The sequence below is a fragment of the Anas platyrhynchos genome, chromosome 1, assembly GCF_047663525.1.
Source record: "Anas platyrhynchos isolate ZD024472 breed Pekin duck chromosome 1, IASCAAS_PekinDuck_T2T, whole genome shotgun sequence".
Classification (NCBI taxonomy): Eukaryota; Metazoa; Chordata; class Aves; order Anseriformes; family Anatidae; genus Anas; species Anas platyrhynchos.
Genome location: NC_092587.1, coordinates 56,387,598 through 56,402,742, shown reverse-complemented (window position 1 = coordinate 56,402,742; position 15,145 = coordinate 56,387,598). Strand labels below are relative to the sequence as shown.

Here is a 15,145-nt window from a genome sequence, read left to right as displayed (position 1 = left end):
TTTTCTTTTTTTTTTTTCTTCTGGCCAGCGGTTCCTGTAGTTTGATTAAGCCCTTCTGTACAAATTAGATTCAGATGCTTTTGTGAGTTCAGAAGCAGCTTTCTGCCAGTGTCTGGCATCCCTCACGTTTCGTTGTGAAAGGTGATCAGAAGGGAAGAGGATCTGCCTTTAGTTCATTTACAGCAGCACCTCGTGCCTCTTGAAGGACTCAGTCACTGTACCTAGCTCTGGGATGGTCCTTCCCAGCCACAAACAGGACTTGTGGAAGGGAAACGGTGTTAGTTATGCTCCTGGTGTAAACTGCAGTATCTGTGGAAGCAGAAAGTAGCTCTCTCTCCCGAAACATAACCAAGACACCCAGCTTAACACCGCTCCTTTTGCAAAGACGGGGTTCTTCAGATACTGCGAGGAACCTGGCTCCATCCGGACGAAATGCGAACATCTCTTGCAGCGCAGTGCCCCCTAGCACTGCCTCTACACATTCGTGCAGGATTGAGGGGAGAAGGCCACTTTGCTCAGCCAACAACACCTGCAGGACACGGCTTTCCCTGGGAATTTTCACACCAGCTATTGACCCAGCCCAGTCAGGCTTAGCTTGTGGGATCCGACAAGATCACAGCATGACGTGGTGTGGCTGCCCAGTAAAGCAGAGAGATCCTTAATTGTGTTCAACAGTGTGCTCTCGGGGGTGGACTGAAATAACGTGGATTTCTTTATTTGGTGACATAAATCAAATGTGAACTCTAATTTTCTCATATGAAGATCAAGGTCTTTATTTTCTCTTTCTTTCTCTGTTACGTTTTTTATGGCCATATAAGGCTTAAAGTTTCATCTAGCCAAAGGAGCTGAATGCTAGTTTATTTTATTTTTATTTTTTTCCCTTTGCAGTTTCTCCCACGCAGAGAACAGGGATTCAGATGGAGTTCTTTCAGTTCCTTCATGACGTTTTATGTTACTTTGACCCTATATCAATTTTTCAAAATATAAATAAACAATCAGAACTCCTTCCTGCCTCTTCCAGAGTGCATTTCACTGGTGGGTCTCAAAGTGGAGAGGCTAATATTGAACGTCTAATAGATATTGTCAGAGGATGATATGTAATACCTCTATTTACAGATGATAAAATGAATGTGCAGGCAGGTAAAATGATTTAACGGGCCTCATAGCAGGCCACAGGCCAGACTGAGTTTTCCTGAGTACTATTTGTGATTTACAAAAACAAAGCAGTTGGTTTCTGTGGATGAAGTGTACCCTCTAAGTGGCAAATAACTGCTGTTATTATTGCATGGTATACAGTGCTACTGAACTGTTATTATCGCACAGTATCCTGCATCCCAGCTACTACAGAGAAGTTGATCTCTTTGAAATAGAGTATCTAGGTGTCAGAAAAGCAGCCAAATCTGCCAAATCCTTACTGACTGAACACAGGTACTACTACTCCTGCCATGCAGGTACTGCTGCTACAATGCATTTTGAATTTTCTGGGTCACATCTCAAACTGTGGCAGAGAAGACACGCAGCCAGCCTGCACATCATCCCTTCCAAGCAGATGTGCCCTGCTGCTGGGTCAGACTGCGGCACTCCTTTTCAGCCCGGCAAGTAATTGCAGATTACTTCTCTGGGTTATATTTGAAAAGTGAACCAGTTCCTGTCGTCAGCACAAACTCGGTGTTACTTGAACAAGCTCGGTTGGTCTCACTGTAAACAAGCTACATCCATGCCTGAAGGGCCCTGTGTAACTTCCAGCCCCCTTCCTTTTCCCTACTCAGAAATGAAGACGACTGAAGGGTTTGTTCTTCAGTCTCCTCTGAACATGTCCTGTGTCTTGTATTATAGCCACTCTTGGCATTTACACAACACCCATCGTCTTCAAAGCTTGGTACAAAGTATTCAGCTCGTTAGCCCTCGGAACACACAGGAAAGGTGTGATTATAGAAATGAAGAAACCTTCTCAGAGAAGTAACTGGGCCAGGTGCTGCTGGGGTTGTGATTATAATCTCATTGTGTGAGGGCCAAAGTCTCCCTTATTTACACAGTGTCAGGTTATGGAATAACTGAGCTGCTCTCAGATACTGATCTGAGATGTTGATAGATCAGGTGTATCATGATGGTGGCGATATCAAACCTTTTTAGAACAATAAAGAAAAAATGAAAGTACCGGGCACACCTCATTTTTCTCCCGTTGTTACTCCACTGAGGTCAGTGGGGTTGTTCCTTGTTTACACCCAGTAAAATGGAAATGACAGTCCAATCTGACAGATTCAGCTTCAGCTGCAGTACCTCCAGCAGACAGCCCAAATATCTAGGGAGTTTTTCGCAGAGGGGTTCTCATATTGCGGTTTGAAGCCAAATGATTCTGACAGTGACGTACCTAAATCTAAAGCCTTGTTTAATGTCCTGCCTCATACATACTTATATGACCCATTATCACCTCTGCACCACCTGATTTTTTTTTCAGTGCTCACTAACAGACATTCCTGTGAAGCTCCATCACCATTATCCCCATTACACGGATTGGGATTTGAAGCACGGCGAGATGAAGCTGCCACACAGGTTGGCTGTGTCACAGCGAGGAGAGGAACCTGCATTTTCCTCCGATTGCTTTGCAACCTTGATCACTGCTAGCAACACCCATCTCGACGCTTTTGTGCACCTATGCTCCAAATAAAGACCTGTGTTTCCATAAGACTGGAGGTTTTAATTTTATAGGGATGGCATGATTCAAGAAGAGGTGTAGGCAGGCTGTGCTTCACCCAGATGGAGAAGAATTGTAAATCTAAAGACTTAGCTGACTATTTAGAAATTTAGGACAGCTGGTCCCCGGCCTTTAATACCAGCATAATTTATAACTAGACATGCTTAAGTCTTGTAAACCCCATGGAAAGTACTCTGACATTATATATACTGGTTTGATACCGTGATTAATCGCCCCTTGGTCCCCTCTGCAGGATAATGAGGATGTCTGTATCCTGCAGCTGGCAATCTCCTTCGTCGCAGCCCCGGCTCTACTATAACATTTACATTTCTACAGCTGATAGAAATTTACTGTTCCGAAAGGGGATAAGGGAAAACAAAACAAACGGGACTTTTCTGTAAATTCTGCTAAAGCTGCTCTGCTAAAATACACGCTGAGATGAAATGTTGGGAGCACCCGGGTAGATGTGACCGGCGACTAGAAAGTCACTGAGGAGGGGAAGAGAAGGGGAGTGGGTGGTGGCAGGAGAAGGAGCATTTGAGATTTTTTTTATTTTTTTTTGAGCATTGGATGAAAATACAAAGATGAAATTCTGGCTAAGGTCTCGTCCTTCTCCTCCATCCGCTGCCTGCTGAGAGGGGAAAAGCAGCAACGCGCAGTGCTCCCCTTGTGTTTTCAGGAGTAGCTCTTTAGGGTACTACCCCCTTTCACCTAAAAAATCGCTTTATAACCAGCCGAGGGGAGGGAACAGCCCGAGTTTTATAAGCAAACCCCGGAGGGCTTCGGGGGCGCCTCTGCCCGCCCTGCGGGCTGCCACCCTGAGGGGAGGCAAATCCCCAGAGGGGGCGGGGGGACCAGAGCCGGCCAGAAGGGACCAAAGCCGTGCGGGCACTGCCGGGGTCTCTCAGTAAACCCAGGGATGGGGCACAACGAAGTTTCTGTGGGACGGGGACACGACTTGGCGGGCTTCCCCTCAGGGCGGCCAGCGGCGCAGGTAACCGCCCGCCCCAACGGCCCCGCTCTATTCCCTATAAGGCGCTGAAGCGGCGGCCCTCGGCCCCTCCCATCCCGCCGGCCGCTCCCGCCGATGAGGTAATGCGGGGGCTCCCATTGGCCGGCGGCGGGGCGGCTATAACTCGGCGCCGCGCTGCACCGCACCGCGGCGTGCACCGAGCACCGTGCACCGAGCAGCAGCAAGCAGCAGGAGTGTGCAGCGAGCAGCAGCGTGCAGCACCCGTGCATCGCCTTGCACCCGTGCATCGCCTTGCACCCCTGCACCGCCTTGCACCTCGCTCTCGGGCTTGCACCGTCCCAGCGAGCAGGGGCACCGTGCAAAGGGAGGCTGCTAGCAAAAGGGAGGCTCCTGCCCTCTCGATTCCACACAAGCCAAGGGGTGAACCCCCGGGGGGCATCATGACGGCGTGGCTCGGCTTCCTCGCCCTGGCTCTCTGCAGCTGGAGCCTGCAGGACGCCGTGGTGGAGGCTTGCACTTGCGTCCCCATCCACCCGCAGGATGCTTTCTGCAACTCCGACATCGGTGAGTGCCGCCCACGGAGCCTCCTCGGGTTTTTGGGGGGAGAGGCGAAGCCCCGGGGCTCAGTCCCTGGCCCGAAATGGGGCGGTGGGCTCGAAATGGGGCGGGGGGGAGCTGTTGGGGTGAGCCCTGGGGGCTGCATGCGAGAGGAATTGGTGGTGTCCCCAGGGCACCCGGCGAGCAGGGTGCATGGGTGAGGGTTTCTGGCACCTCCACAGGTGGTTTGAGTGGTGTGAAGGGTGCTGGAGGGCTGCGCGGTGCTGGTACCCACACCTCACTGATGCCACAGTCTGCAAAGAAACCCCCCCGGTAGGTGCTACGGGAGTCCGACAGGACATCGGTGCTCACTGTGGCGGGGTACCCGCTGTCACAAGCCCTGCCAGTGGCTTTAAAGTTGGCCAAACTTGCTAGGAAAATCATTCTCCCTCCTGCCTTTAACTCCTCTGTCCCAAAGCGGCGGCTGCGCGCGGTTATCCGTGTCTGGTCTCTATGGAGCGGCTGCTCCCGAGTGCCAGAAAAAGCCACTGCAGGTCCAGCTTCCCTCGCTGATGGGAGCCTGGAAAATATTTATAAAATAGCTTTAAACTGGGGAATCCTTCCAGGAAACTGCGCTGTTCAAAGCTCTGCTTGTTACCGCCTCTTCTCTAGCCTGGATCAACAAGCGTGCCACCGACGTGCCGCTGCCAGGAGCTTGTCCTTGCAGTGAAAGTAAGGCTGGGAAACCATTTTTGCACAGCTGAAGCTGCACACAGCGTGTGGCCTTCGTTTGCTGCGTTTGGGGAGCAGGTCTGCTTTCCTGCGCTGCTCAGGTCATGTTGGAGCAGCTTGGGGGCTGTTTTCAGTTCAGTTTTAAGAAAGCTGGTGTTAAATAAGTTGTTGTTGTGAACAGACCCTGATGCCGGTGTATTTCTGCCAGATGGTAAATGGCTAGGAGTAGGGCAAACTGCAAAGTTTCACATGGCAGCGCTCCTAAACTTCAGGGCGTGAAGTTTTCCTGTTTATTGCTCTGCCTCTGATGGAGTTCAAAGTCATGTCCGTCACCTCCCCGCTCTCTGCCCTGCAGTCTTCCTTGTATCTCGGACCTCGGCTTTGCACGGGGATGTGGCAGCTCTCAGGCTGATGCCAGGGGGATCGTCGTGCCTTCAGGCATCCTGCTAATGCAGAGAAGCACGCAGGGAAAGAGCAGCTTGAGCTGGAAGGTGACTTACATGCACGTTGGGTTAAGACCGTGGTTCTGTATGAAAGACTGAAGCAAAATCCTGTGCTGGAATGCGCTAAATTTGCTAGAACTGTCTGGAAAATGTGATGCTCCTGCAGGCTGATTTTTAGCAAACACTGTCAAGGTTGTTTTTTTTTTTTTTTTTAATGGCAAAAAACACGCTAAGGCTTTCTGGCTGTGGCGGAGTTCACCATCTCCATGGGAATTGAGGGCAGGGTGCTGGTGTGGCCGTGGGACAGACGAAACCGCGCGCTGCGTTATAAAACACGACGAGGGGAAGAAAGGGACTTGGCAGCGAGTTTTTACCGCTCTTGAAACTCCTGACAAAATACCAGCTCCGAGGGGAGGAGTCAGTGCAGTAAGGGCTGGAGCAGAAGAGCTTTTTAAAATAGCTCCTAAACAATACGAGAAATTAACTAGCTAGGTGGCAGCCTAGGAGAGGCTTTTCATCGTCCAGAAGCGCTGAATGCTGAAGGAGGAGGATTTTAATATAGCACTAATGTAAACTCTCGCTGTTGGTCTTTCGTGCCTAGCCAGTGAAGTCCTGCTCTCAAGTTTATTCCCTTCCCCTTTAATCTCACGTCACCACACATTTAATTTTTGATCATCCTCCAGCTCAGTTCTGATGCAGCCTCCCAGCTCGGCAGTCATTAGAAGGTTTTAATCTTTGCAGAAACAGATGCTCGAATAAACCTATTGGAAAACACATGCGAGATGTACGTCCTGTGGACGTGAAGGTTGTGGTTTTGTAATGCGAGCCTGGAGGACATACACCACAGTTTTATTTTCTTCCTTTAAAAAATCAAAAAGGAGAATCTCCTGCTAGACTGGTCACAAGGGTCTTTTCACTCAGCTTGAGTGTTCCGCACCATGAGTCGAGCAAAAGTGAAGAGGTGTGTCTCCTCTGGCCCTTTGAGGTCAGTCAATAATAAAATTTGCTTTTTTAACTCTTGGCTTTCTTTCTTTAACTGGATCAATAAGTGCTAGAACAGGCAGTACAATAATTAGACAAACAGCAACTGCTATGACATGCCATCTGAACTTTGCTTCCTCCCCTCCCACCCCCTGCCTACGACCCCTTCCAGATGTGAATATTTTTCTTTTGTTTGAATTAAGAGACCTTTTGAAAGAACAGACACCAGGCATGCTTTGTTCCATTGTGACAAAGCTGTGACATTTCCAGCTGGACATAGCTGACATGAAAAGGGCTTGTTTGTCCCTTTTTTGCAGGAGCAGCAGGAACTTTTAAGCTTGGCTGCTGAGTGTTGCATTCACAGGTCTGGAAAAACACCTCCTGCCTGGATTTCCCCCCTACCTCTCCTTCAAAAAAAAGGAAAAGCAAAGTATGTGAAATCACTGGTTGGATTTTGACAAACCAATCTGCAAACGATAAAGAAAGTACTTTGTCCACTCCACACCTATTTCCCTTTCATCTTGCGCATATACTTCAGAAAAGAGCCGTGGCACTATGAGCTGTCTCTTACCTAAGTTCAAAGGAGCCCGAAATAACATTCTTTTCTATAGGTTGGGTTGGGGGAAGAAATGTCTATTTCAGCAAGGGTACCTGTAAGAGGCGCCCCTCTCCTTACTCTTGGTTAAGTTGGAGTTGGCAAGCTTTGGGGAGATGGAGACAAGCTCTTAGAGTCCCTCAGTGTGAGGGGAGCCATCCATCCCTCCATCCTGCCATGCTATGAGCTTAGTTACAAACATCTGCAGTGGCTAGCCTCCTTTCAGCTGGGAGTGTGATAGGAGAAAAGCACAAGTCAGGAGAGGAGGAAGATCAGAAGTTTGTGTAGCCCAAAGTCTAAGGTTCTAATTGAAAACCAGCCCTTTTTCTTCCATGGCTTTTTTTTTGACTTCACCATTCCACCTTTTTAATAGAAGACTAGAAGGAAGAAGAAGAACCAGAACAATTTGATCAGACATGAGATCTTAAAGATGCAGTCTTTCCATTGATGCGCATGTGTATGGACTCTGGTGAGGTCACATGTGCTGCCTTATCCATTAAGGCAGACACGTAAGGTTTTGGATTTATCACTTAGGAGTTTAAAATTAAAGGTTGAAAGAAAGCTACTTCAATTAATTTTAATACAAATCCTTTGAGCTGAGATGAATTTCAAACAAATTTATGGATTACATGCCACGATAATGGTTGCAAGAGTGCTATATCAACTTAAAAATTGTACTTTTGTTGGGGAAATAATGGTGTGGTTTCATTTTTAGACTGGACTTCCCTTGAAGGCATTTTAGAAACATGAGATCTGAGAAGTCCCTCTGTATTTTTTTTTTTTTTTAAAGTAAATTCCATTTCAAATGGGAAGAAGTTGAGGAGATTGGTTTAACTTTTATGAAATTCCCATGTCCATGATGAGAAATGGCATTCCTTGTGCCTGGTCATGCCTTCTGACAGAAAGATCACCATTCAGAACCAAATTGTGCTATGAAGCAGAAATAGAAGTTGCTATTTGTTATTTTTATTGGATATTTACAATTAAAGTAGAGCCAAATCCTGCTCTGCTTTCTCAGAGTAAAGAGATCACCTTATGGGATCTGGAGTTTGTCACTTCTCCAAATGTATTTATTGAAAAAAAAATGTGGTGAGAATTACTGTTTGGAAGATGTAGTGCAGAATGTTATATAAGGCTCCTTCGGTGTCTTGTTACCATTGCATGTGCTTACTCCAGATTTCCTGCAGGAAGTAACTCCACCAAGACCTCTGAGCCAGCAGAGAGCCAGATGTTCTAACCTTGGGTCTTAGAGCTCCTTGCTTTATGAAGATGCTTTTTTATTTCTGATTTTCTTTGGTTTCCCACCTGTTTTGGAGAGCTCCCTACCTGGTAATGCTCCTCTAATGTTCCTGGGAAGAAGCAGGCTGGTGGGAATGAAATTATGTACAGCTACACGCAGTACTAGCATTTTTTAGCTTAGCAAAGGTTTTCACCTGGGATGGGGAAAGGTCTGCTTTGGTTATTCAGGATGTTTGGACTTGAGCATAGAAGAGGCACAAGGTAGCAGATTCATTCTCATCTTTGTCTGTGGACTTCACATTTTCCAAGACCTCGCCTTCCAGGGTCTCTTAGATATAACAACTGGACTGGTATCTGATGAAATGGATCTTTGCACTCAAGTGTAATCCTGCTAACAGTCATGGTGGGACCAAGAGTCTTTAGTAGGAGCACTTGGTGAGTCACCTTGGCCTTAATTGGATGTTAAAGCTAAGATGAAAACTTATTTTTTTCCTGTAGCAGTATTGTCTGAGGTTGTATTTCTTTTTCCTCACAGCTCCAGTACCATGTGGTGCTCTTATGTAGCCCAACCAAGCATGCATCACTGAGAAAAGGAGCCCGTTTGGTCTGTGCAGGAGGTCTTCTCATTAAATGAAGCTCCCACTGTATGCTCCGGATGGAAGTTCATAAGAGCTAGTAAACCTGAGAGGGCAGCTTGGTGTGAGTTAGCAGGCAGGGCCAGGCATGCTGTGCTTGTCAGCTCTGAGCCAAACCAAGCTGAGGGCCTCATTTCAGTCCTAATAATGTCTGGGATGCATGTGCTTGAGTTTCATTTTAGTGATGAGGTTTTTGTTGTTGTTCAAGATGAGGAGGCTTTTGCTTGGATGTGCTGCATATTACTCTAGACTTTCAGGGTATGGCTCTCCTCTTTCATGTACTTGAAAGTACTTCAAGTGCCTGCATACTTGAGTCCCAGAGGAGGGAGACATGCTGCTGGGGCTTTATTAAAACCCAGAAATCTTCCTGTAAAGTGGTACCAGAAGGAGCATACTGAGGTTGTCTGTGTGCTGCCCACTGGTGACTGCTACCAGTGTTATTTCACCTTAGCGGGGTAAGTGCTTCTTTAAAACCCGAGTTAAACTGGATTTGCTTTGGAATATCTTAGAAAAAGTGTTAACCAATGTCCTGATTCCTGTGCTTGTCTACTGGGAGAGTGAATAAACATGAGGCATATGAATTTCAAATTTCTGTTGTTTGAAAGCATTAGGCTGGTACTGGGTCTGAGGTAGAAGAGATCAAGGTGAGTTAAGTAGTTTTACACCCTCTTACACCAGATCTAAATCTGGCTCAGTTATCAATATGGAAAGAGAACACTGGACCAGCATCATAATTTAAGTAAAGCAGGTGTAGTGCCACTTGTCTCATCAGCATTTCAGTGGCTTTTATCAGAGTTGAGTTGACAGTTTCAAGTTTCCAAGAGGAATGCTACAAACACCAAAGTGCTTGAAACTATTTAAAAAAAGCAGTTAACCTTCTCCTGTAATGTGAAGTAGTTCCCTTGAGTGACCAGAGTGAAGATTTAGTAGATTAGCTGACAATGTCTAATAACATAAAAATGCATGTTGTTTTACACAACCCTGATTATTCTATTTATTCAACATTTCTGCCAGCTAAAAAAGATTCTGTGAGCCTTTTGGAAACAAGATAGAAGTCTCTTGAGTTTCGTGCTGGTAAAACAAATGTTGACTATGAATAGTCCAAATTCCTGCTCATGTTTATACAAGACCTTTCCAAAGGGCAATTTCAGCCCTTAGAAACAGAATACAGACAATAAAACAATATAAATAGCAGAGAGATGCATCGGCAAAAATCATCATCAGACCTCATCAAATAGCAGCAGCAGTTTGCTTGAGATGTAGAATATCATTTTTTATTGAAGAAAGGAAGGAATTGATGTGGGGTATCCTGGGGACTGAAATCCACTGCGAACCAGCAGAGAGCAGTTCTTGGGGAGGCTGTTTTCAGCTTGGGGTAAAGGTCTTGGATTGGGCTAGTGGAGAACTGGTGGTCTGTGTCAGTGGACTCAGGTCTGAGAAAGTCCAGCTTTGTTGCTGGGTGGGGAAGAGGGTGGTGACACCAATAGGCTCAGTCAGAAACCTGTAATGGGAAAGGTATTTAGGAGCTAAAGAAGCTGCAAAGACCCGTCAAAGAATGGTCCTGGAGTATGAAAGAAGGGTTACTGGAGAAGGGAGTAATGCTGTATGGAAGCGTTGTTGAAGAACTAGTTACAGGCTAGTCAAGTGAAGAAGAATCATTAGCTGGGATGTGCGATAGGCCACCCTACCTGAAACTGGGGCAAGCCCAAGGTGGATCTGTGCCATCCAGGGAAGTGAAATGGGTACTGTGGCTTCAGTAAAAAGATGGGCAGTACAACCCTCATAAAAAAAAAAACCAACAGTATTCTACTGATTGTTCTCTAACAGCCTGTAGCATGTTTGTTTCTGACTGGCGATCCAGGCTTAGGCTTTGGAAAGCCTCCATTTAGAGGAATGCACAGTTCCTTCAAATAGCCCTTCAAGAAGTGCACATTGCAGGGCTGTGTGTGCAAGAAGTAGTTTTGCTTTTTTTAAATTTTTTTTTAATTCCCCCATGGAATTTATAAGGAAAATACAGTATAGCTTGAAAATGATGCAGATTCCACATCAGGAGAGGCAAATGAAATTAAACCAAACACAATATGTTGTCTAAAAGTACTTTTCATATACATGAAGTAGTAGCCTGACTCTGTGCAGACAGGAGATGCTGGGTGAGCATGCAAATGGCAGAGCTGTCGTTGTGCAGTACCTATTGGTTATTGACAAAAATACACACAAAAAACAATGATTGTCCTTAGTTATGCAGCCACTTTAGTAACAGATGGGTATTGTAGCCCTGCTGTTTCTCAAGAGCTTGAAACTGGTTTATATGGGAGGTAAAGACAGGTATATGAAAAGTTCCAAGGATGAAAAAAGACCCTGTTAAAATTTTCGCTTCTTACTTCCTTGACTTTGACATGTAAAGGACTGGGTTTCTCCTGGCCTGCATGATCACTGGTACTTCAGCAAAGTGGATATAAATTGCACTGCATTTGCACAACACTTGCACAGATAGCAACAGCTGCACCAGGTGCAACAGTGTGAAGGTAACACATTATTATTTCTTGCTCCCTGGTGATTCATTTAAAAAAAAAAAATAAATAAAATAATCCTACAACAGCGCATTGGAAACAGGAGTACTTCTATTCCACAGGGCCATGTTCAAACTGACCCAAGCTCCTGCTGGCCTGGGCTGAAAGACATGAATTTTAATTCCCTTGTGCTATATTGTAATTACAGCACTGGGACTTCAACATCTGTTTCCCTTTCTCAGTGTTTCTCTCCATGTCGGGTGTCGCTGCAGTGCAGCCCCCAGGGAGGCCTGCTGGCATTATGTTAGTCTCTTAATTTTCTATAGAAGAGCACTGGAGCATTTGCTCAGACAACAAGTTCAATCCCTCATGCTCAGTGAATACATGAACAAGCAAAAAATCTTGCTCCTCTGGGGTTTAATCAGCCCTCTCAAATTTCTGGTATCAGCTGTAAATAGGAAGCTCTTCCCCTAGCGAGCAGGTTTTTGGTCTCCAAACAGTTAAAATACTTAGAGGAGGGGAAAAAAGTGCTTGCTTGTACCAAGACAGGAAAACCTCAGAATGGAAAACTTCCACTTGACTTTGAAAGACAGGAAATAGCTGGTGCTGGAGAGGCAACAGGTAGAGGAGGAGAGATCTGGAGGATGTCTGAACAAGACCAGCTATTCCCCTGACGCTTCTCCTTCAGCCCCGCGTCCTCTTGGGGAAGGTGTTCCAGGCTGGCCGTGCTTTTCCGAGCCCTTTATACGCTTTCCAAACACCCGCCCCGGTTTCCTACTTCCTGCCTTGTCTGACACCGCTATAAATATCCTGCCTGCCTTTCATCGGGCTGGAGGCACACACACGCTGCAGATTAAAGGGGTTTGAGGTGGCAGCACGCAGCGGCCTGCAGGCCAGCCCTTGTCGAGTGTGGGGCTGCTGGGTCCCCCGCTTTGGATTCCTGTTGGAAAATGGAGGGAGTCCTTCAGGACTGAAGCGGCCTCCCTGTTTGTCGTGCTCACCTCTGGGCTGGGATACAAAGCCCTGCTTCCAAGCGAACAGTTTCCTCCAGTAAATAATAAACTGCACATGGCCCAGAGCTAAAAACTGAGCAGTTTCTGGTATTTGGGAAGAAGGGAGGGTGGGGAAGAGAGGTTGGAGAAGGAACAGGAGACGCTGGTTGAGGGACCGCGCTACATGGAAAAGTACAGCAGTTGCAGTAACATGTACCTAAAGTGCCCTGGTGAAGAGGATCAGTCCAACAGGAAGTAAAACAATGAAGTTTCCTCTTGGACACTTCAGTAGCCCTCACGTGCAAGTGCTTCAATAGCCAGAAAATACAGGGCCCTCCCTTAGTGTCCAGAAGGACAAAAATCCCAGCCCCAGAGAAGTGTAGGAAGATGGGCTGCAGCTCACGTGCAGGTGACTCAGTGTTGCAAAGATTGTGCTGGGATTAGGGCAGGATGAGTTCGTAAGCCCTTTGTTTTACTTTTCTAAATTTGAAGAGCAGCCCCTGTCCCTTTTTTCTTATTTTTTCCCCCAAGGGGTCAGGGGATTAAGGATTTAGTTGGTTATTTCCTCAGAGGATCAAGATAAAAAGGAGACTTCAATAAGTCTGTTCCCATCTTCTCTACAGACTATATTTGCAACAGAATTAAGCAGCTGTCCTCCTTTTCCCCCACTGTGTCACAGCCCAGAGATAGCGGATTCCACAATATCAGACAGAATTCCTAGGTGGCACAAGACAGGACGGTTTTAATGGAATGTTATCCATTCAAAGAGAAGTTTGGCTAGACCTGGTGGCAAACAGACAGTGACCCTTACCAGTAGGTTGCCTTTAACACCTTCGCTTTTGAACAAGTATGCTGCAATAGCACCTGTGATCGAGGGTCATATGCACCATCCATCTAGTCTGGACTTCTGATGCTGACACCAATACCCCTCCCAGAAGCCTGATGATAGCCCAGCTTTCTCATAGTTTCTTCTGTGGCCATCATCCTAGTTCCTTGTAGTTAGTAAAAACCCTGCAGTTTTAAGTTCCTTCTAAAACTCTTCAAACACATTTAATAATTTAACCCTGGAGAAGGCATTTTGTTACCAGTATGAGTGTCAAATCTACCTTCCATGTGAGTTTCCTAGCATATTCTGGTTTGTTCTTTTTCTTTTTGGCCTGCAGGATGGGAATCGTGTATTTATTCATATTTTATTCTGAGATGTTTCCTGATGCTTACCAAATAATTACAGGGCTATAAGGCTAGAGCTATAGGTCCTTGTGTTTGCAGAGCCCTGCACCTCTCTGCTGTGTGACTTAACAGGAGTCTGCAGGAGTGGCACTGGCAGCTAGAGCTGCATGATTCAGAGCCCTGAAGACATGGGGTTCTGTGCTCCGCAGGGCGTGGTTGCCTGTGCTCTGGCACATGAATGGCTCATCAGATAATAATGTGGTCTCCGTTGGGTTTTTTGTCATTCTCATCTGCTTTCCACATTTACTCCCTAGCTGTGAAATCATGAGAACTGCTCACAGTGTTATGGAGAAACTGCTGAGCCTTTCTTAGGCAGGTCATGTGGTCATTTTATCATTTACACTATCTTATCTTGAGGTGTCCAGCAGCAGGGAAGGGCTTTATTTGAGCTAAGGCTGTGTTGGACCAAATTGCGTTTGATCCCAAGGACACTCATCCTCTCCAAAAGATTGACTCTTCCTTTGAAAAACAGCACAGCAAATTGGGAAGCAGGTTCTTACTGGCCTTTCTTCCCATGCTATGTTTAAGTTGGTTGAAGAAACGGTGTAGGTTGAAAAAAGCAGGCAGCACCTGTGTGTTTGGCTGGATGGGAAACAAAGCTTTCACTAGTACCGGAAAGTTTTCAAGCCAATAGGTTCCTTCCTGTCCATGCTAGATCTCATGTTTGTTTCTGAATGCCCTTCTCTCGTAGCAATTTCCTCCAGAACTAATAGCTTTTGGAAGAGGTAGGATAAAGGAAAGCATTGGGTCTTTCTTTTCCTCCAGTCTCAGAAATTGTACTGAGACCTTTTCCTGTTTGTCTTTTATGCAGTATGGTAGCTTGGACCATTGACGTAAACTTTGTCCTTTGTGCTGTTCAAAGCTCCCCTCTTCTGAATTTGACAACATTGCCTGCACGTATTCTGACTAGGCTGCCTCCTTGATGGAAGGACAGGAGAGTGGACAGAACAGGATCCTAGGGTGGTAGTTGTTGTGGCACACCTGATGGGGGTCACGTTTCTCTGCAGGCTCCATATTTGCTCATCAAGCCCTCATGAAGTCCATACACAGCAGGGTTCCTTCCAGCATATATTGCCCAACACACATGTGGACCAGCAAAGAAAGATTGACCACAGTGGTTATTGAAAGATTATTGCAGTGGTGCGATGAGGCAGCCCCTCCAGGTTAACACCATAGTCAAATAGAGAAAAGGCAGCTTTTGTTCCAAAAAATATTCAGAGTTGTGGATAGGAGGGGAAGAGCTCCAAGGAGTTTCTAAAGGAGAGCTATGTAGCCCAGATGGGTTTGCTTTATTGATGAAATCCATCAGAGCTTCCAATAGCCACCCTAATGTGGGAAATTAGAACTGAAATGCTGATGAATGTAATTTCTCCTTTGAAGTGTGATTTTGGACTATATCTTTTTATTTTATGTATATATATATATATATTTATATATATATATATATTTATTTTTTTTTCCCTCCTGAGAACATCTCTACCTGAGATCCTTCAATGGCTGTATATTCCTGAACGTACCGAAATTTGGGAATGTGAACAACCAGCATACACTGGAATAAACAGAGCTATCACAGTTAATAAATA

The 15,145-nt window shown here is 46.0% G+C and overlaps 2 protein-coding genes and 1 long non-coding RNA gene across 6 annotated transcripts in view; 2 read left to right on the top strand and 1 right to left on the bottom strand.

Moving 5' to 3' along the window:
- The window catches only part of LOC119715638 (uncharacterized), a 67,424-nt gene extending 64,243 nt beyond the window's left edge, over window positions 1-3,181 (top strand). For all 4 annotated transcript variants that reach the window (XR_005262903.2, XR_005262901.2, XR_005262902.2 and 1 more), the window contains exon 3: window positions 2,459-3,181. This is a non-coding gene — a long non-coding RNA (uncharacterized lncRNA). The remainder of the gene's footprint in view (window positions 1-2,458) is intronic.
- The window catches only part of SYN3 (synapsin III), a 189,523-nt gene that overhangs the window by 80,999 nt on the left and 93,379 nt on the right, over window positions 1-15,145 (bottom strand). The gene's annotated exons all lie outside the window — the stretch shown is intronic.
- TIMP3 (TIMP metallopeptidase inhibitor 3) overlaps window positions 3,812-15,145 on the top strand; it is a 36,848-nt gene continuing 25,514 nt past the window's right edge. The window contains exon 1 of the mRNA XM_005011515.5: window positions 3,812-4,232. Within this exon, the coding sequence (XP_005011572.1) occupies window positions 4,109-4,232 (124 nt within the window). The 5' untranslated portion in view covers window positions 3,812-4,108. The remainder of the gene's footprint in view (window positions 4,233-15,145) is intronic.